This window comes from Balaenoptera ricei, chromosome 13 (assembly GCF_028023285.1).
Source record: "Balaenoptera ricei isolate mBalRic1 chromosome 13, mBalRic1.hap2, whole genome shotgun sequence".
Lineage (NCBI taxonomy): Eukaryota > Metazoa > Chordata > Mammalia > Artiodactyla > Balaenopteridae > Balaenoptera > Balaenoptera ricei.
This window is the reverse complement of record NC_082651.1, coordinates 76,986,752-77,007,470: the sequence shown is the minus strand read 5'-3', so window position 1 is coordinate 77,007,470 and position 20,719 is coordinate 76,986,752. Positions and strand designations below refer to the sequence as shown.

The 20,719-nt window shown below is 33.8% G+C and overlaps 2 protein-coding genes across 4 annotated transcripts in view; one reads left to right on the top strand and one right to left on the bottom strand.

Moving 5' to 3' along the window:
* The window catches only part of BIRC6 (baculoviral IAP repeat containing 6), a 249,518-nt gene that overhangs the window by 73,736 nt on the left and 155,063 nt on the right, over positions 1-20,719 (top strand). For all 3 annotated transcript variants that reach the window (XM_059943630.1, XM_059943629.1, XM_059943628.1), the window contains 8 exons: positions 1,704-1,882; positions 2,861-2,994; positions 3,345-3,506; positions 3,597-3,728; positions 4,421-4,518; positions 5,898-6,045; positions 6,839-6,972; positions 11,804-11,950. In XM_059943630.1, coding sequence (XP_059799613.1) covers positions 1,704-1,882; positions 2,861-2,994; positions 3,345-3,506; positions 3,597-3,728; positions 4,421-4,518; positions 5,898-6,045; positions 6,839-6,972; positions 11,804-11,950 — 1,134 coding nt within the window. The remainder of the gene's footprint in view (positions 1-1,703; positions 1,883-2,860; positions 2,995-3,344; positions 3,507-3,596; positions 3,729-4,420; positions 4,519-5,897; positions 6,046-6,838; positions 6,973-11,803; positions 11,951-20,719) is intronic.
* Positions 9,914-10,270, bottom strand: LOC132377010 (small ribosomal subunit protein eS26-like). Its single transcript, XM_059942923.1, has one exon. It carries the CDS (start codon positions 10,268-10,270, stop codon positions 9,914-9,916), a length of 357 nt encoding a protein of 118 aa, XP_059798906.1.

The following is a 20,719-nucleotide window of genomic DNA, read 5'->3' as shown; positions in this document are numbered from 1 at the left end:
TATATTGTTATAATATCTTCTCTTATGGGATTTTTATAGAGGAGTTTTGAAAGTATCAGATGTAATGATCTGAGTGTCTTAAGCACAAATTTTAATTAATGTATATTTTATATCTTATATCTGTAAGATATTAGATATTGCAGTAGTAGGACATTTATTTCATCTTTGTATCTCAGGGGTGAATAAAAAAAGCCAACAAATGAGACACTTACCTTGATTGTTAAAGTAAAATTGGAGGTGGATAAGGTGTGGAGATCCTTCCCTAAACCAAGAAAATATCTGACCACCTAAGTAACAACTATTTTAATTTGTGTACATTCCCTTCATAATGTTTGTCCCCATTCACACACCTACCTTTAGTTGCAGACATAGTATATACACAAGTTTGAATATACTCCCTTGACTACATCTTATTCATTCATTCATTAACTTTATGAGACCCTATGATGTGTTAGGCCACATACTGGGTTACAGTGGTGAGCAAAACTAATAACATCTCTTCTCTCATATTGCTGAGAGTATAAGTTAATTTTGTTGAATGAGAGTGTGAAACTGAAAATTTTATATGAAAATTAAAATGTTGGCTTTGACAAAATTGGGGATAAAATTATATAACATGTATTTCAAAAGACTCAATAATGTAAAAGTGTTAATTTTCCCAGAATTTAGTAGAAATGACTATTCTTCCCATCAAATTCCTAAAACTTTGAACTAGAGAAAATGATTGCTAAATTTTTGCGGATGAATAAAAGGATGATATTGGCCAGAGACATTTAGAAAAAGAAGATTGAGAAGGAGGGTCTTATTAGATTCTGGAACCTAGAATAATGCAGCAGTAAGAAGAATGTAACAGTGTGGCGCTAGCACAGTAGGCAGACAGATCAGTGGAAAACAACAAAAGTAGCTTTTGTAATTACAGAAAGATTTCATACCTGCTTAGGCAACAATCAGCTTATGGTTTGCTCATGGGTATATTAGTTTGAGGGTATTTTTGCAATAAATTTTACATATAGATTGTATAGTATGATCTCAACTTAGTTAAAACCATATAAAATTGAAGCTAGTGATAACAACAACCAATATTTATCTAGTGCTTCCTTTGTGCCATGCAGTTATAAGTGCTTCAGTTACCTTTGAGGTAGGTACTATTATTATTCTCATTTACTTTTGAAGAAACTGAACCATGGAGAGGTTAATTTGTCACATGCCTAATAAAATGGCAGAACCATTATCAAAGCCAGGTAGTGGCTCCAAAGCCTGTGCTTTTTCAACTGTAATACTGTAATGCTTATGTGTATGTATGCATTCACATATGTATGTGTGTGCATGTGTGCGTTAAAGGACTGGATGGATACCCATATGATACATCATTATCTTTGGGCGGTGCTTTAATGACAGTTTTTTCTTTGTGTTTTTCTGTAGTTCACAAAATTTCTGTTATTAAAATGAATAACTTCTTTGATTGGGATAAAACATGCCAGGTGTCAAAACTTTCTTACGCTGTTCATATAACTCCTGTGCTTTTTGTTCTTTTGCTACCGAAGGTTATTTAGCCATATTGTATGCAAACGGTGTAATTCGAAAATTCTGGCCAAGTGTATTTTTCTTTCTGTGGAGTTAATTTAACTTGCTCTGGGAAGACAAAAAACAATTTGATTTTTTGGTGATTGAATAATTTATCCCCTTCTGTACCACTCCTCTAGGTATGGCAGGAGGAAAATATCGTTCATTTTTAATCCATGTCAAGGCAGTGAATGAAAGAGGAACAGATGAGATCTGTAATGGTGGTATACGTCCTGTAGTAAGACTTCCATCCCTAAAACACCAGAGTAACAAGGGCTATTCACTTGCTTCACTCTTGGCAAAAGTTGCAGCAGGCAAGGTATGAAACAGTATCATTTTGAACTGTAACGTGCTGTTTTAAACATGGTGGTTGAGATTTGACACACTGTTAGAAGTAGTATGGCCCATAATTGATTTATCAGTAGACACTTTGTATTTTTTCTCCAGCAAATTAAAAAAATATAATCAAGGAGAAAATATTTGAATTAACTTTAAGCCAACTACCTAGCTTATATAAAGTACATTCAGTAGGGAATAATTGTTAGCACGTACTTCCCTTTATAATTATTCTTAGTGCCTTGGGTGTGAGAGTTTGTTTCTCTGCCCTCTACTGATAATGCACCACTTTTTTTTTTTTTTTCTGTAAACATTTGGGAGACTGCAGGAACAGAAGTTGAGAAGTGATTTTAGAGATGTATCTTAATTTTCATGGTTCATTTTCTACAACTAGCTATATATCATGCAGTTTCTTCATACTTGTTTGATCTTGGACTTTCCTGAACTCTGGAGATTTTGTTTCTCTATCATCATTATTCATAAGCAACAATAGCAGTATCAGTAACACCAATCATCTTATATTTGTATAGGTCTTCCAGTTTTTCAAGGACTTCTGTGTACTTTATCTGATTTAATCTTCAAAATAACTCTGAGATAGGCAGAGCAGGTGTTATTACCTCCATTTTTTCATGTTGAAAGTGAGTGAACCTTAGAGATTGGGGAGCTGGCATATCTTGTAGAGCTATAGCTGGGACTTAGACTCAAGACTTTGGCTTTATAATCTTAACTCATTGGGTTATTACCTTTAAACAGTGACTATGTCTTTCTTTCTTTCCCTATTATAATTCTGGGCTAAATTAGTCATTTACTGAATATGAGGGTGAAAGCTGTCATTTTAATTTGAGATTTTTGTTTTGATAGCCATAATTCAGTTATATTCTTTTATTTACAGACTTTAATAGTAAATAATTTTTTTGTTTCATTTGTTTGTTCATGCAGTTACTTATTTTTGTATGTTTAGGAAAAATCCTCTAATGTTAAGAATGAAAATGCAAGTGGCACCCGTAAATCCGAAAACCTCCGGGGCTGTGACTTACTTCAAGAAGTCTCAGTCACCATCCGAAGATTTAAGAAAACTTCAATTTCTAAGGAAAGGTAATCTCATTTTCTTCTACTGTTCTTAAAGAAATAGGAGTACAAAGGAAGAATTCCAATAAATATACGAAAATACAGAAAAGTTTTAAATCCTAACTTTTACTTGAAAATTTTTATTTGCTTTTCATTTCTCTTAAGGACTTATCTCAGTGATGGTATATACTGTCTTTCCACTTCACTGGTTCATCCCTGGTGTCCTTATAGTGCTTGGGAATTTTCAAAAGTTCTTTTTTTAAATTGTGATAGTAATGATTTCAAATGAAACATTATATGTCCAACCAGTTTGAAATAGCTTTAGTTTTAACTTTTCTATTTTGGTTGTTAATGTGTTTATATTTTCTTTTTTGTAGAGTGCAACGATGTGCCATGTTACAGTTTTCAGAATTTCATGAGAAACTTCTTAACACTTTGTGTAGAAAAGCAGATGATGGCCAAATCACAGAACATGCCCAGAGCCTTGTGTTAGATATTCTTTGTTGGTTAGCTGGAGTACATTCAAATGGACCTGGAAGGTTAGTAAGATTTTATTTACCACAGATTGCCCTTTGGATGTTATGATTGGAAGTTCAAGATGAGCCTGAACATCTGCTATTGTTTTGCAGCTCAAAGGAAGGAAATGAGAGCCTGCTTTCAAAAACACGAAAATGTCTTTTAGACATTGTACGTGTTTGCTTCTTTGAGGCAGGACGCAGCATAGCCCATAAGTGTGCACGATTTCTAGCCTTGTGTATCAGGTTGGTCTTTTTTTAAGTTGAAAATATACTTTGTAGGTGCACCTGCAGTTTGGCAGGTGATACCTTGTCTATAGTGTTATTTGGTCCCTGTTGAATATATGTATAACTTAAGAGGATTTTCAAAAGTTGATGAGGATTATTGAGATTCTAAGAAAAAATTTGGGGTTTTTTGGGCAAAATGTCATGTTAAATAAATCTAGTAATAAAAGAATTCTACTAGGCTTCTCTGCCTATTAGGAAGACTTTGGGGAGTTTGGTAAGGGGATCTGTTCCCGCACTTTCACTCCTGCTGTCCCTGATTGTCTTTGGCTTGTTCATCTGAGGCCTTGTTCCCAGTTATATAATAATTTTACCAGACTTATTTGTAGTGTTATGCGGATCATTTTCTCTAAACCCTGAAACTATCTAGGAAGTGTTTAAAAGCTAATAGTCTATATTGACTATACCTGCTTGTTAGCCCTTTTTGGTAAAAAAAAAAAAAGAGTGGTTTAATGCGTAAGAAAACAGTTACAAAGACCCTTAGTATAATCAATCCCTACTATCTTTCTGCATGTCTATAGGGCTTTAAGGCAGATTTTCTTTCAATATGTATGAACACATTTTAAAGATTTTAAAAGTACTACACCATGTTTAGAGTTGGATTTAGACCTTGAGTAATGTATTTAAATTTTTTCTTTTAAAATTTTTTTCAGTAATGGCAAATGTGACCCGTGTCAACCAGGATTTGGATCTGTTCTGTTGAAGGCCTTACTTGATAATATGTCGGTCTTACCCGCAGCAGCAACTGGTGGTATGTGAAATTAGTTCAATCACCAATAGCTGTAGCCTTAGGAAATATCTCACAGTACGCTTGGGGTTGTGTAGTAACTTTCTTTTTCTTCTCAATTAGTTTTCTTTTTTTCTGTAGCTTATCTGTTTTTTAAGGGGTTTTAAATTGTGATTGGGTAGGCAGATACTCTCTGTTCGATAATATTTTTAGGAAAAAGTTAATGGGAGATTTAAGTAAATAACCAGGTCATCTCAATTCATACATTTTCTGTACTTCATTAAAATAATTGAGTTGCTTGGTTGTTCACAAACTAAAATGTCAGTAAGTGCCAGAGAGATGACATAAATAAGAAGAATGGTTCATACACATATTGTGTGAGAATGGTAGGGTCTGTGGCAAACTCTGATTCCCTAAAAGGAGCCAGTGGGTTGTGTTTTTTTTTACAGCACCTAAAGACTGTGGAAATGCCATTCAAGAATGAATGTAGTTATCAGGTAGGAATTTACTATGAAGGGCTACTGATTTGTCCTTTACCTAGTGTTAGTTTTTTGTAGACATTTCTCACAGTCTTTTATTTTATAAATAACCATTCAACAAGTTATCTCAGTGAGATAAACATATTCCACAAGGATTTGATCTTGGTGGTATACCAGAAAAAAAGCTTGCTCAAAGTTAGTTGATAAATGGTTATTTTATCAATACCTTAATTTAGACAAAGAGTCTGTTTATATTTACCTTGAACATATATTGACTAAAACTGTGAACTGTTTGTTATATAGAGTAGAATGTTTTGGACTTGGTTGCTCACTTTAATAGTCTCTGGTGTTTAAAACAGTTTCTTGAGGATAGTGTTAGAGGTAGGGTGCTTAAATTATGGGGTGTATTTAGTTAGATATCTCAAGTTAGAGTCTTAAAATACATCATCGTGGTCACCTTTTAATATCACCTTTGGTCTGTATCTAACTGGCAGTATGGAATAACTATACTTCATTCACTTGCTAAAGTATATTATTTGTAGCTCACTGCCATCAATTGGTTTTGAAATTTTTAGTACAGAGAAATAGTATTTTAGGAAAGATGGCTTGAAGGACCTGACATCTCCGCTTTTCTAGCTATTATAAAATGTCCCTCAGAGTCATCTCACGTTACTGAAAACCTAAATGACTAGGTTGATCCTGTACACTTCTCAAAAATATGATTGCAATTCTTTGTCAGTGTCCTCTTAGAGTCCTCCAAGGAGTTAGTCCTTCTTTGTAATTTGCCCTTACAGATTTTATTTCCAGAAAATCCTTCTAGGAAAAGAATATGATAAATATGAAATCTGAAGTTCTCTTTGTTAGAGAAGAAATGAGGAAAAGAAACAGTGATTTAAACAGCTGATTTGTTGTTGTTGTTTTCAGGTTCTGTCTACTGGTATTTTGTCTTACTGAATTATGTTAAAGATGAAGATTTGGCTGGGTGCAGTACCGCGTGTGCATCTCTGCTTACTGCTGTGTCCAGACAGTTACAGGACAGGCTCACACCAATGGAGGCTTTGCTTCAGACAAGGTATTTTAATCTATGAAATGACTAATCACGGGCCTTTCTGGATATGATACCACCTTTGCACATAACTGTTATTATATATGTTTGCTTAAGTTTTTCTTCCCTTTATTTTCTCTGAAAATAATTCCCTTTAACAACTTTGGAAGTCCTGGAGATGGTTATTCAGAGGGCTAATTATATTAAAATACTTAAAAGTGGTGTATCTTGCTAATGGTAGAAGCACTTAAAGTAATTTGTTTCTTTGTTGTTAAAACTTTGTAAGCAAAATTATGTACATCACTTATTGCCCTTAACTAGTATTCTTTATCTGCTGTTTGATTTTCTAAAACTTAAACATAATGAAATAAGAAATAGCTAAAGGTTAGATTTGAGTTCTTGCCCAATCTTCATTATTTGAAATATTTTATTTAAAGCAAGCATTTTTGTAATCTTTATAGATTAGAAATCTTGATTTCGATGAGATGTTACTCAAAGCCTTTGTACCTTCTGCTGAGTCAACGTAATGATTGAGGCAAGGGAGGGGTGCTTGATAGCTCTTTCTTGATTCAGACTGCAGATGAAGGTTGTCTTGGTTCATTAGTTATCAGCTTAATTGAAATCACATTTATTGAGTCTCTGGACTATATCTTTTGGAGTATAGGTTTGCAGGGAACACAGTTGAGATTCAGTGAATTTAAGGAGTTAATAGTGTCTCCTTCTGCCCTGTGTAAAAACTGCTTTGAAAACTAAGTAAATAGATAATTTGTTAATTAGATGGCTGACAGGAAAATTGTTAGGACATTATTTTATTTTTCAGATATGGATTATATAGTTCACCATTCGATCCAGTCCTCTTTGATTTGGAGATGAGTGGCTCTTCTTGTAAAAATGTATACAACAGCAGCATTGGTGTCCAGTCAGATGAAATTGATTTATCAGATGTCCTTTCAGGTAGTAAAGTCTTTTATTAAAGGAATTTCTGAATTTTATATCTTGGGTTTAAGTTACCGTTGATTTTTTAATAGATTGTAGTTACTACATTCTATCTTTGAGAACTAAAGGTTTTTAGAACTTAATTTTAGTATCTGTGAGTCATTAAACTATTTGCCTTTGTTTCTTAACTCCCCCCTCAAAAATATTGAAGTTATTTTTGAAAGGGTTGCAAATTTGTTTTTTTGTGTGTGTATGTGTTTCATTGCATGTCAGTATGACTTTAATGCTATTAAGAGATTAAAATTTGGTTATTTGTTGTAGTCCTTTCAGTTTTATGTGGTGTGTCTTTGTTGTTCATAAAATCAAAGAACATGTTATTTCATATTACAAAATATGAAAATAAAATTAATTTATACTTATTTTAATAAGCAAAGATGCAGAAAGAAAAAATTATTTTCTGCATCTTCTATCACACTCTCCTGAGGTGAACTTGGTATACCGTGTTACATGTATTCTTGTATGCATTTCTAAAGAATATGTTTTTAGGATTGAATGTGTAACGCTATTTGTATAATCTTTTCAGGTGCTAGAATTTGGCGTTTTTCTAGTTTTGTCAGATAGAGCAATGACCGCTTTATTTTTTGTTTTCTTCCATCTTACCGAACTTACTGCAAGTGTTGCTAGTAAACCAAAATGTTAAAAAATTTATTTATAAACATTATGATAATTACCACATTAATTATAAGTAAATTTTGGGAGTTAGTCTCAGGTTTGTAAATTATGAGTTGTGAAAAAAGCAAAAGAGAAAAATCATATATAGAAATATAAATAAAATATAAAATGTCTCAACTCTAACCTCTTCATCCTTTTAGATTACCATTGTTAACAGGATGCTTAGCTATTTAGACTTATTTGCTACACGTGTTTATGAGCATTTTTAATGAAAGAGGTCATACTATACTTCTGGTCTGTTACTTGCTTTTTAATGATTTATTCTGCCTTAGGTATTGGTGTTATCTCCTCTGTTTGATGACTTAGGCTCCTGACTACCTTATTGCCAGTGTGTCTCTATCTAAGTGACTTGTCAAATTATGAGTAGAACTCAGGGGAGGGGTTAGAACTAGACCTATAGATGCCTTCTGAACTCCTTAGGATAGAATGAAATTCCTTATAGAGAGAATGTAAGGAGAGGACCATAAAGCTCAGGCCAAGCCTGGGGGTTAAATATGCAAGAGCAGCCATACTCATTATAGAGTATTATCGTCCCAGAAGAAGGGACTTAGAAGTCGTGATGTACGTCTCCATATGAACGTCTCTTCATTTTATTTCTCACCATCCAGCATTCCTTTTTTCAGTTAATGGCATCCATGGCACACAACAGAAATCTGAATGTTATCCTCTCTTTCTCATCCTCCACAATGAGGCTGTCATCAGATTCTGTCTATTTTTCCACCAACATATATTTCAAATCTGCCCATTCTCTTACTTCCCACGATCACAAGATTACGGTCTAAGCCACAGTCGTTTTGAACCTGGGCTGCAGTAATAGCTTTCTAACTGGTCATTCTGCATCTGTTCTTGGCTCACTTCTGTACATTCTCCACAGTGCAATGAATGCAATCATTTTTGAATGCAAACCTGATCTGATCATTCTATCTCTCTTCTTAAAATACTTTTCATGTCGTTCCATAATTGTGCAGTCCAGAGTCTCTAATGTAGCATAGAACATCTTGTGTGATCTGCCCTGTTAGTTTTCTTTCTGTGGCCCAGTAATTCTCAAAAGTGTGGTCCACAGGTCCCCTCAGGGTTCCTGAGATCCTTTCAGGGAGTCCGCAGGTTAAATGTTTTCATGATAAAACAATGTTACTTGCCTTTTTTCATTGCATTGACATTCGTACTGATTGTGCAAAAGCATGATGTTCTGCCCCATGCACTTAGAGTAAAAAGCATGGCAGTTTCACTTAGAAATACCTTTGATGAAACAGTAAAAATTGTTAATTTTATTAAATTTTGAACCCACGAGTATGCATCTTTTAACTATCCTGTGATGAAATGGGAAGTGTGCGTGAAACACTTCTGCTGCATGCTTAAGAAGCATGGTTGTTTCAAGGAAGTGCACTTGTGTAGTTGTTAGATTTATAAGCTGAACTAGTTGCTTATTTCATGGTATACCATTTTTATTTGCAAGAATGACTGATAAAATATGTTTATTCAGATTTGATTATTTGGCAGGTATTTTCTCAAAAATGAATAAAAAATGCCTGTCAGTATCCATCCAATTGATAGTATTTGTTGCCAATTTTAGAAGTAAACTTTTAAGCAGAAATTAGAATTTTGGAAAACTTGTTTCCTCCGAAGTGAGCTTTGACAGCTTCTCAATAAATAATGACTTTTCTGATCGACTGCGATGATATTAGTGAGTGTCATTTTCTGATATTATATGATGAAATGTGTTAACATTTGGAAGATCTGTATATAGCAGTGGACCAGTATTTTCCCGATGATTGATGCATGGTGATTCAGCATCAAGCATGGGCAGAAGATTCCCTAAAAGCATAAGATAGGCCAATTAATCTTAATGTAATAGAGTTTGAGAAATTCTTTTTTTAAGATTTCAGATACCATATTGCAACTAATCCTAAACTACCACTTTTCAAGTTTTTGAATATTTAATACTTTATTAAAATATTCCGTTCTTTTCCAATCACATATTTGTATTGGGTCGGCGTTTTTTCATGTATTTCTGCCAGAGCATCCTATTGTAATACATTGAATGCGAAGGCAGATAGGCAAATCCAGCTACCTTCTGATAAGCCAGATTTTAAAGAGATTTGCAAGAATGTAAAACATCACCACTCTTCTCATTAAGTTATTTTTGGTTTTTTTTTTTAAAGTATAATTTCCATTTTATTGTCTTTCCAGGGGATAGTATTTCTTTAGTCTTTAAGGACTTAACTTCTTACATGGGCTTTGGTGGAGGTCCTGGGGCAGCACCAGCAGGTCTAAATCTGGGTGGAGGTGTTCGGTCCTTCCCGGCTTCCCGAGAACGATTCCTGACTGCCTTGCTGTGAATGGCACAACTCACGCAGTAATGCAGTTTCACATACAGCTTGGGAAGCACATAGGCACCGAAAACACTCGCTTTGGAAATGTCCCGGATGGCTGCGGCCTCTACGATGTTCCGAATGACGAGCTTCTTAATGGCCTTATCCTCGGGCACGCGTCGGGCACAGTTGGTGCAGCGGATAGGCTGCATGTGGCTGCGGCCCTTCTTGGCACGACCATTATTCCTTGTTTTCTTGGTCATAACAGTCATTTTTCACCAAAATATGCTATTTATTTTTATACCTAATGAGTTTATTACTGTTATATGAATTAATGTTTAAAATATTCTCATCTTAAAATTTCTACCTTGATAAATATTTCTGTATAGACACACACACACACACACACACACAGAGCCAACATAAATGAAAGCTCAATTTTCGAGTTCTTTTAATTATTTTAAAGATGTGTAGAGGGGTTTTAGGTTGAGAAATGTTCCTCTAGGCACATTTTTCTTTCAGTTTATCTAATGTGTCATGTTCCTTCCTACTGAAGGGATTTCACTCATGTCATTTCTTCTGCCTGGATTCCCGTCCCAGTGGAATAAATACATTAAAATCTTTTATTCTTCCCATATATCTCATCACCTCATCATGGAAGTATTTTATTACCCTTGGCGTAGACTGATTTCCCCTTGACTTATTTATCCTTTGAACTTCTCTTAAGTAAAGCATAGCACTTTTTTTTAGGTTCAGTTGTATAATTATTTGTTTAATACCTGGTAACCTTGAACAGAATATGAGTTTCATGACAACTAGGGCCTGTCCTTTTATTCTTGTATCTCCCACGTCTTCTATTAAATAAGTGCTCAATAAATATTTTTTTAACACACTTATCAGGTCCTATGCTGGGTGCCAATGGGACATTGGAGAACAAGGTTTTGACGGTTTAGTCTTGTGTTTAATTTATTCCTTCAGATGTTTGATGACTTTTTTTTATATCTCTCCATTCTTTCCATCTTCTCTTTCTGGTTTACTTTGTCTGTTAAAGAATTCTGTTTAAAAGTAGTGCTCTGATTAGAACATTTGAAAAGTACTGAAAATAACCCTTCCCTCTTCCTCCCCTCGTACGATATACACTCTTAATTCTTTTGTGTTCTTCTGTCCAGTCTTCTTACTGTGGTTTTATGATTTGCATAGTTGTGACCATTTGATTTTTCTTTCTTACTACTACATGTGCTAACTTAAACTTGTTATGATTATAAGGTAGCATATCTCATTCTAGAATATTGATATTATATTCAAAATATAAAATTTATAGATAAACCTTGCTAATATTTTAGAATATTTCTTTAGTTTTTAATAAGTGTCATTTGTACCGTTGACATCATAGAATATATTCTGATATTTTGCCTACTTAAACAGATTGAGTAATAGCCAATCTAAGTAGCTGGTTATTTTTTCCCCTCATTTAAAATCTATTTTTTTTATTTATTTATTTATTGTTTTTCTTTTGTCTTCTATTCCTCATTTAAAATCTAAATCACTTGTTATAGTTTCTTGTTAATGTGAATGGCCACTAAGTTGCTTCTCTGCAACTCTGCTTTTGTAGCAAGGAGACTAGTATCTATTTGTGAGTTTTCTTAATACCGTGTCCATTGTTGAAGCCCTGTGTAAAACCCTGTGTTTATGCATTTATACATCTTTCTAATTAAAATCGAAGTAGTAGCTATAATTCTCAATATGACTATTGCCTTTTTAAGATTAATTCACGTTTTATAAAACTTGTCTCTTTTTTGTATTAGGAAATGGAAAGGTCAGTAGTTGCACAGCTGCTGAAGGTAGTTTCACATCTCTCACTGGACTTCTAGAAGTTGAACCTCTGCACTTTACTTGTGTGTCAACTAGTGATGGAACCAGAATAGAAAGGGATGATGCAAGTACGTTTACTGGTATATACCTTCTCTTATTATATACATTCTTTTATTACATATTTTATGTTGTAATAAAATGATATATCAGTATTTACATATCAGTTTATAGTATATGTAAATTCCTTTGCTGTTATGTTTAGTAGAAACTTATTGATAGGAGGCACATTTTGGGGAGAAATCATAAGTGGTTTCATATTCTTTTCTAAGTCTATTCATGGGTTTTTTCCTACCCTCTAGAACCCTATGTTAAATCTTTTTGTTTTATGTATGTGCATTTTTAGAAACATTTTAATTTGGAAAATATCAAACATAACGAAAGTAGAGGGACGAGTACAATAGACTATACTTTCATTATCCACCTTCAGCAATCAGTCTTGATGGTCAATTTGGCATCATGATGTTATTTCTTGCATTTAAAGTTAAAGGTATATTTGGTAATGTCTTTGTGAAGGTTGAGATGAGTGAAGAGGGAATACTGTTTTTTCAGCTAGTTTAAAACAACTTTGGATATATGAACCAGTATTTGTGTGTGTTGAATATATGGTGTTGTTGATGTTTTAAATGAATGATCAGTGAGAACTTGTGTTTATTTTGTATATCTTACTTTCTGTGTTTTTTCTTCACATTGTAGGATCAGTGTTTATTTACAGTTAGTTCTATCTGGGCACAAATAATTGAAGTTTTTATAATTAAAAATATTGGTATATGGTTTTACATTTATATTACAGTCCCAGAAGTGTTTTTGAATATTGTCTTGAATGAATTCTGCTGTTGATGGTTTTTTGTAAGTAGGTGTCTTTGTGTTTCTTCAACTGTTTAACAGAAAGTAGAAATAGTTTGCTTGAGAAGTCATGAAAAATTTAATCTTACACTTGGGTCCAGAATGGCCAAGTGTTTTAAAGGGAACTTAACAGTCCTTTGAGTGCCTTTTTATTCAGAATCATCTTATATCTTCCAATTGTAGAAGTAACCACTAAATGAAATTCATGGCTTATGTAGCTGAGAGTTTTAATTTAAAAATAAAAATTTATATTTCTTTCATATGGAGATGCCAAAAGGGTCAAAATTCATTTGTGTTTGTTTTCTTGGACTATTGCAGTCATTTTGTAGAAACATATATTTACAGTGGTATGGAAACATGCGATAACAAGAAATTAAACTTCCAGAAAACTCTTTGGTTTTAAATCAGACTTTTTTTTTGGAACTGTCATGAAATTAATTTTTTATTTTAAGAAAATTAATGTGTTTGAATAAGTAATACATTCAGAAGTTATAAAATTTAAAACATAAAAGATCTGGTTTGAAAAAGAAAAGTATTCCCTCACATTCCCTACCCATTTCTACTCCTGTAAAACATACAATAGGACTAGTTTCTTGTCTTTCCAAAGGTAGTCTATGCTTTTATAAGCATTCACCTCTGTATTCCACCCAGATTGAAACCACCACCAGCAGAGAGATACTTATTAAATGGTAGGGCAAAGTCCTGACTAGTGATCATAAGGTGCTAGAAGATGACTGTAGTTTCTCAGCTTCCTGTCCCCTTTTCTTTTGAAACATGTTAATTGTGAAATATAATGTGCATACAGAGAGGTGCAGAAAACAATTGTATAGTGAAGCAGTTTATCACAACACAAACTGCCCATGTGACCACCAAGTCAAGAAATAACATTTCCAGTACTCTAAAAAAAAGATTTCTTCATGCTCCCCTTCCATTTATTTTTCCCTCACTCTCTCCAAAAGGTAAACATTGTCCTAACTTTTAGAGTAATCATTTCTTGGTTTTTATTTGTTTCTTTGTATAACCTCTTAGCTACATGTTCCTAAACACTGATTGAGTAGGGTCTGTATATTATAGAATTGCATTTCTGTATTTTTTGGTCAGCCTTCTGTTCCATGTTATGGTTGTTAAATTCACCTATATCATTGCATATATAGATAGTTGGTTCATTTTCATTGCTGTTTAAGATTCTACTCTCTGAATAAAACAAAGTTTATGTACCCACTATTGATTTGTGCACTATTGAGCGACATTTGGGTTGTTATATTGTAGTGCTATTAGTACTAGTGGATACACTATTCTCTTAGGTATGAATGTAGAAGTTGATTTGCTGCTTTATAGGGTTTTCATATATTCAACTTTAGTTAGTAACGTTAAAGAAATGCACTCCTTGATTTACAAGTATATTAAGATTTTCTAGTTATCATCTTATTACTCATTTCTATTTAAAATGCTGTGGGGTCAAAAGAAATACTTTGATTGTCAGTTTGCAAAATTTATTGGGAATTGCAGAGGATCAGCAATAATGCTTGACAATAATGTTTACTCTGCACTTGGTGAAGTGTGCTCTGTATATCCACTTGGATATACAGTTTGCTAATTGTGGTCTTCAAATTCTCTGCCTTTGATTGTTTTATCTGTTTTTCTTGTTTGTTTTTGTTTTTAGTTAATAAGATCAGCATGTTAAATTCTTGTCATTATACCTGTGGATTTGTCTATTTTAGTTTCAACAATTTTTATTTTATACATTCTGAAGCTACCATATAAATTTAGAATGGTTGTATCTTTCTTGTGAGTTGAATCTTTTATCGTTAGGTGTTATCTCTCTCTCTCTCTCTAAGATTGATTTTCCTAAAATTACTTTGATATTTCTCTACCAGTTATCAGCTTTCTTTTGGTTACTATTTGTATGGTATATATTTTTCCTTCTTTTTACTTTCAACTTTTCAGTGTCTCCTTTTATTTTAGTCATGACTTTTGTAAGCAGAATGTAGTTGCTTTTTTCCCTCCTTTCTTTCAATTGGAGTATTTAGTTTATTTACATTTAATGTACTTAGTAATATATTTGGATTCAAATCTACCATGTTTTTCATATATTCTATTAGATTTCTCATCTTGCCTGTTAGATGTTTCTTTTTCTCCTTTGTTTCCATTTTATTGGTGATTGTATATATATATTTTTTAATTTATTTATTTATTTATTTATTTATGGCTGTGTTGGGTCTTCGTTTCTGTGTGAGGGCTTTCTCTAGTTGCGGTGAGTGGGGGCCACTCTTCATCGCGTTGCGCGGGCCTCTCACTATCGCGGCCTCTCTTGTTGCGGAGCACAGGCTCCAGACGCGCAGGCTCAGTAGTTGTGGCTCACGGGCCCGGCTGCTCCGCGGCATGTGGGATCCTCCCAGACCAAGGATCGAACCCGTGTCCCCTGCATTGGCAGGCAGACTCTCAACCACTGCGCCACCAGGGAAGCCCGGTGATTGTATTTTTATTGAGCTATTTTTCTACTTTTTATTGTAATATTTTTAGCAATTATCCCAGAGAGCATAATATATACATATCCTTGACATCCAGAAATCCAGTTGCTTTTTTTTTTTTACCATACAGTGCAAATATATTGAACATTATTTATCACCTTTCTAATTTATATGGCAATGTGGCTTTATACCTTAATTTTATATGTATTTTAATTCCATGGTTATTATTAGTTTTTCAGTATTCATTTGGATTTATTTCATAATTCCATTTTCATTTCTCTATTTCTTTCTTTGCTTTTGAGCTTTTCTGTGGTTTGATTTTTCTTTATGTCTGAAAACTCTGTAAGATCACTTTTTCTGTTCTTGTCTACTGATGATGAATTAACTTAGTTTTTTGTGGGAAAATTTCAAATATTTTTTGAAAAATTAGATAAACCACAGTCATTATCCATACATAGTATCTTAAACAATGTAGATGTCCTCTTTAATAACTGATTCCATTTTTATTATAATTATCTAAATTAACTATGGTTTATTATGATGCACTTTATCATAATCTAATAAATTAGCATAATCAATTTCATAGTATCATCTAATTTTCAATACTTAATTAAATTTTTCTGAATATCATAATAATAACTTTCTACATTTGGCTTGTTTGGATCAAGATATGTCATCTTCATTCTTTTTTTTAATATAAATTTATTTATTTTATTTATTTTATTTTTGGCTGTGTTGGGTCTTCATTGCTGTGCGCGGGCCTTCTCTAGTTGTGGCGAGTGGGGGCTACTCTTTGTTGTGGTGTGCGGGTTTCTTATTGCAGTGGCTTCTCTTGTTGCGGAGCATGGGCTCTAGGCACGTGGGCTTCAGTAGTTGTGGCACGCGGGCTCAGTAGTTGTGGCTCGTGGGCTTTAGAGCACAGGCTCAGTAGTTGGGGTGCATGGGCTTAGTTGCTCCGCGGCATGTGGGATCTTTCTGGATCAGGGCTTGAACCCATGTCCCCTGCATTGGCAGGTGGATTCTTAACCACTGCGCCACCAGGGAAGCCCCCATCTTCATTCTTGAAGAGTATTTCACATGTTATAGAATTGTAAGCCAGCTATTATTTCTTCTAGTTATTTAAAGGTAATCTTTCATTTTACTTTACTCTGTTTTTGTTAGACATCACTTGTCAATCTTATTATTCCTTTTTTAATGTCATTGTCAGTTTTCAAGGTGTTTTTGAGATTCATACTCTCTCCCTTCCCCCCTCCCTCCTTCATTTCTCCCCTTCACCCCCTTTCTCTCTGTTTTCAGCATTTTTCTATGATTTCCTACATGTGGTTTCAGTTGTATTTATCCTGGTTGGGATTCACAGGGCTTCTTGAATGCTTACTTCGTATCTTCCATCAGCTTTAGAAAGATCTCAGCCATTAACTGTTGAAACGCTGCTTCTGCCCTGTTTTTTATCTTCTCTCTTTTTGTGTCTCCAATTTCATGTATGTTACACTTCATCACTATAACTGACATAATTTCAACTTTTAAATCTCTTCTTTTACTATGGGTATTTTCTTCTAATTCATCTTACGTTTACTGTTTCTCTCTTCTGATGTGTAATCATTTGTGGGGGAGAAGCTATCTTTCCTTCACTCTACTGCAGTGTCACCTCTCTTCAGAATTATGTATTTGCTATCTGTGTGGGTCATTTCTGTTCCTTTGGTCAGTTTATCTAGCCTTATGCCAATACCTCATTGTCTTAATTACTGTAACTTTATGTTAAGTCTTAAAATCTGCTAGTACAAATCTACCAACTTTTTTTCTTTTTTTGGTAGATTTAGAAAATTTATATATGAAGTTTTCACAGTGTTGTGCAGTCATTACCACTAATTCCAGAGTGTTTTAATCACTCCAGAAAGAAACCCTGTAGCCATTAACAGTCACTCCCAATTCCCCTCTCCCCCGTCTCCTAGCAATCACTAATCTGTTTTGAGTCTCTATGGATTTGCCTACCCTGGACATTTCACATAAATGTGGAATCATATAGTATATGACCTTTTTGTCTGGGTTCTTTCACTTGGTTTAATATTTTCAAGGTTTGTCCATTTAGCATGTCTAAGTACATCATTTTTGTAGCTGAATAATATTCCATTTTATGATTTACCACTTAAAAATTTTTTTGGATATACCACATTTCGTTTATCTGCTCAGCAGTTAATGGACATTTGGGTTGTTTCCTCTTTTTGGCTATTAAGAAAAATACTGCTGTGAACATTTTTGTGTTAAGTGTTCATTGTGATGTATATTTTCACTTTTCTTGAGTGTATACCTAGGAGTGTAATCCACCAACATTCTTTTTCTTAAAGATGCTCTTTCATAAAGATTCTGGGTCTTTTGTATTTCCATTTTTTCCAGCTTTATTGAAATATAAATGACATATAACAATGAGCAAGTTTAATGTGTACAGTGTGTTGTTTTGAAAAATTTATATATTGTAAAATGATTACCTCCATAGCATTAGCTAATACCTTCATCACGTCACAGAATTACTATTTCTTTTTTGTGGTGAGAACATTTAAGATTTACTCTCTTTGTAACTTTCAAGTATATAATGCAGTATTATGATCTATAATCAATGTGCTGTACATTAGATCTCAGTAATTCCATTTAAATTTTAGAATTGGATTGATAATTTATACTCAAAAAACTTATTGTATTTTAATATGAGGTTTGAATATAAGTCAGTTTGGGAGGATTGACATCTTAACATTAAGACTTTCAGTCCATTAACATGGTAATGTTCTTTAGTATATATTTATGCTAAGTTAGGTATTCCATTTATCTTGGTGATGTCTTATAGTTCTTGGTGCACTAGAAGTTTTGCACATCCTTTTTAGATTTGTACCTAGCTGTTTGATTTTTTATGCTGTTATAAGTGCTATTCTTCTTAATTTTATTTCCAGGTTTTTCTTGCTGGTCTATAGAAGTATAATTGATCTGTGTATATTAATCTCATACCTGGTGACACTGCTATATTAACTTATTAATTCTTGTAGATTGTACATTCTTAGGGATTTTAAATATACACAATTACATCATCTGTTAATAAAGAGATTTTTACTTTGTTGTTTTTCTAGTTGTTATATCTTTTATTTCTTTTTCTTGCTCTATCATGCTTCCTAGGACTACCTGCATTTATACTGAATAGAAATGGTGATAGTAGTCATCTTTGTCTTGTTCTCACCTCTTTTTTTTATATATTTAGTTTTAAGGCTCTTAGTATAAAAACAGAAAATGATATTGAAAACTCAGACTCTGCAAAAGATTTAAAAATTAGTTTTGTAGTAGCAGGATGACTTATTTTTCTTGGGTTGTTTATGTCTCTTATGTGTTTCTTGTGACTTAGCTCATTTTCCTTTAAATATTATTTGGGCATTAGATTTTTAAAATACACATGGTTAATATTGAAAAATCACTTAAATTACCCCAAAGTACAAGTACAACATAAATGCCTTAGTAAGTCTAATAATTTACCCTCTAGAGTTGGAATGAACTGCTGTTGCTTTGGTGGACCACTTGATGGAGCAAATGGATTTCATTTTGCAGCACACAACTTATATGAGTTATGATTGCTCTTTCTTTGACCAAGCTTATATAGTTGAATTTGTGCAGGTTAAATGAGATGTATGATGGCTACACTGTAATGATCAAGGTTTTTTTTTAAGTTGAGGAAATTTTTAATTGTAAGAGGCTGTGCACAGTTTTGTTGTTATTTCAATCTTGTGATTATAGCTTAGTTTTTAAAAATAGTTTATTTGAATTCTGGCATAATACAGTCATTGTTAGATGTTAAGATAGGCTGTCAGATTACCTTTTTTCTCCCCTTTTCAGGTATTTATGAGCAAATTACTTCCCTCAATTTTATTTTATTTATTTTTATTTTTATTGGAGTATAGTTGATTTAAAATGTTGTGTTAGTTTCTGCCATATACTTCCCCCAATTTTAAATTTATTTATTTATTTATTTATTTATTTTTGGCTGTGTTGGGTCTTCGTTTCTGTGCGAGGGCTATCTCTAGTTGTGGCAAGCGGGGGCCACTCTTCATCGCAGTGCGTGGGCCTCTCACTATCGCGGCCTCTCTTGTTGCAGAGCACAGGCTCCAGTCATGCAGGCTCAGTAGTTGTGGCTCACGGGCCTAGTTGCTCCGCGGCATGTGGGATCCTCCCAGACCAGGGCTCGAACCTGTGTCCCCTGCATTGGCAGGCAGATTCTCAACCACTGCGCCACCAGGGAAGCCCTTCCCTCAATTTTAGATACATTATCTGTAAAATGGGGTAACATATTACTTACTCATGTGCCATTGCAAAGTTTAAGTGAGTTGATGTAAGTTCCATGCTTAGCACTATGCCTCACGTTAGGTTTGATTTCACACAGCCCTTGGTTCTAACCCTAGTTCTACCATTAGGTAGCTCTACAGGGTAACTTCTCTGAGCCATTCTTTACTTAATCAACTAAAGACCAGAATCATAGTACCTGCCCTTCAGGGTTCATTTGTTGAATGAAGTAATTAACTAAAACAGTGTAAGGTAGTAGGTAATACACACTAAACATTTGTTATTATTGTAGCAGTTATCTTTCCTTAATATAAGTAAGTCTTTCTCTTACTTCACTTAGTATAATAATCTCCAGGTCCATTCATGTTGCTGCAAATGGCATTATTTCATTCTTTTTCATGGATGAGTAGTATTCCATTGTATATATGTACCACATCTTCTTTATCCATTCATCTGTTGATGGACATTTAGTTTGCTTCCATGTCTTGGCTATTGTAAATAGCGCAGCCATGAACATTGGGGTGCACGTATGTTTTCAAATTAGAGTTTTCTCTGGGTATATGTCCAGGGGTGGGATTGCTGAATCATATGGCAATTCTATTTTTAGTTTTTTAAGGAATCTACATACTGTTTTCCATAGTGGCTGCACCAATTTATATTCCCACCAACAGTGTAGGAGTAGGAGGGTTCCCTTTTCTCCACACCCTCTCCAGCATTTGTTATTTGTAGACTTTTTAATGATGGCCATTCTGACCAGTGTGAGGTGGTACCTCATTGTAGTTTTGTTTTGCATTTCTCTAATTATTAGTGATGTTGAACATCTTTTCTTGTGCCTATTGGCCATCTGTATGTCTTCTTTGGAGAAATGTCTATTTAGGTCTTCTGCCCATTTTTTGATTGGGTTGTTTGTTTTTTTGTTATTGAATTGTATGAGCTGTTTGTATATTTTGGAAATTAAGCCCTTGTTTATCACATCGTTTGCAAATATTTTCTCATAGGTTGTCTTTTTGTTTTGTGTATGGTTTCCTTTGCTGTGCAAAAGCCTATAAGTTTGTTTAGGTCCCATTTGTTTATTTTTGCTTTTATTTCTATTGCCATGGGAGACATTGGTACGATTTATGTCAGAGAATGTTTTGCCTGTGATCTCTTCTGGGAGTTTTATGGTGTCATGTCTTACATTTAAGTCTTTCAGCCATTTTGAGTTTATTTTTGTGTATGGTGTGA

Bases quoted from the DNA above. Each gene is read 5' to 3' on its own strand.
- LOC132377010 (XM_059942923.1), bottom strand. From the start codon at position 10,270: ATGACTGTTATGACCAAGAAAACAAGGAATAATGGTCGTGCCAAGAAG.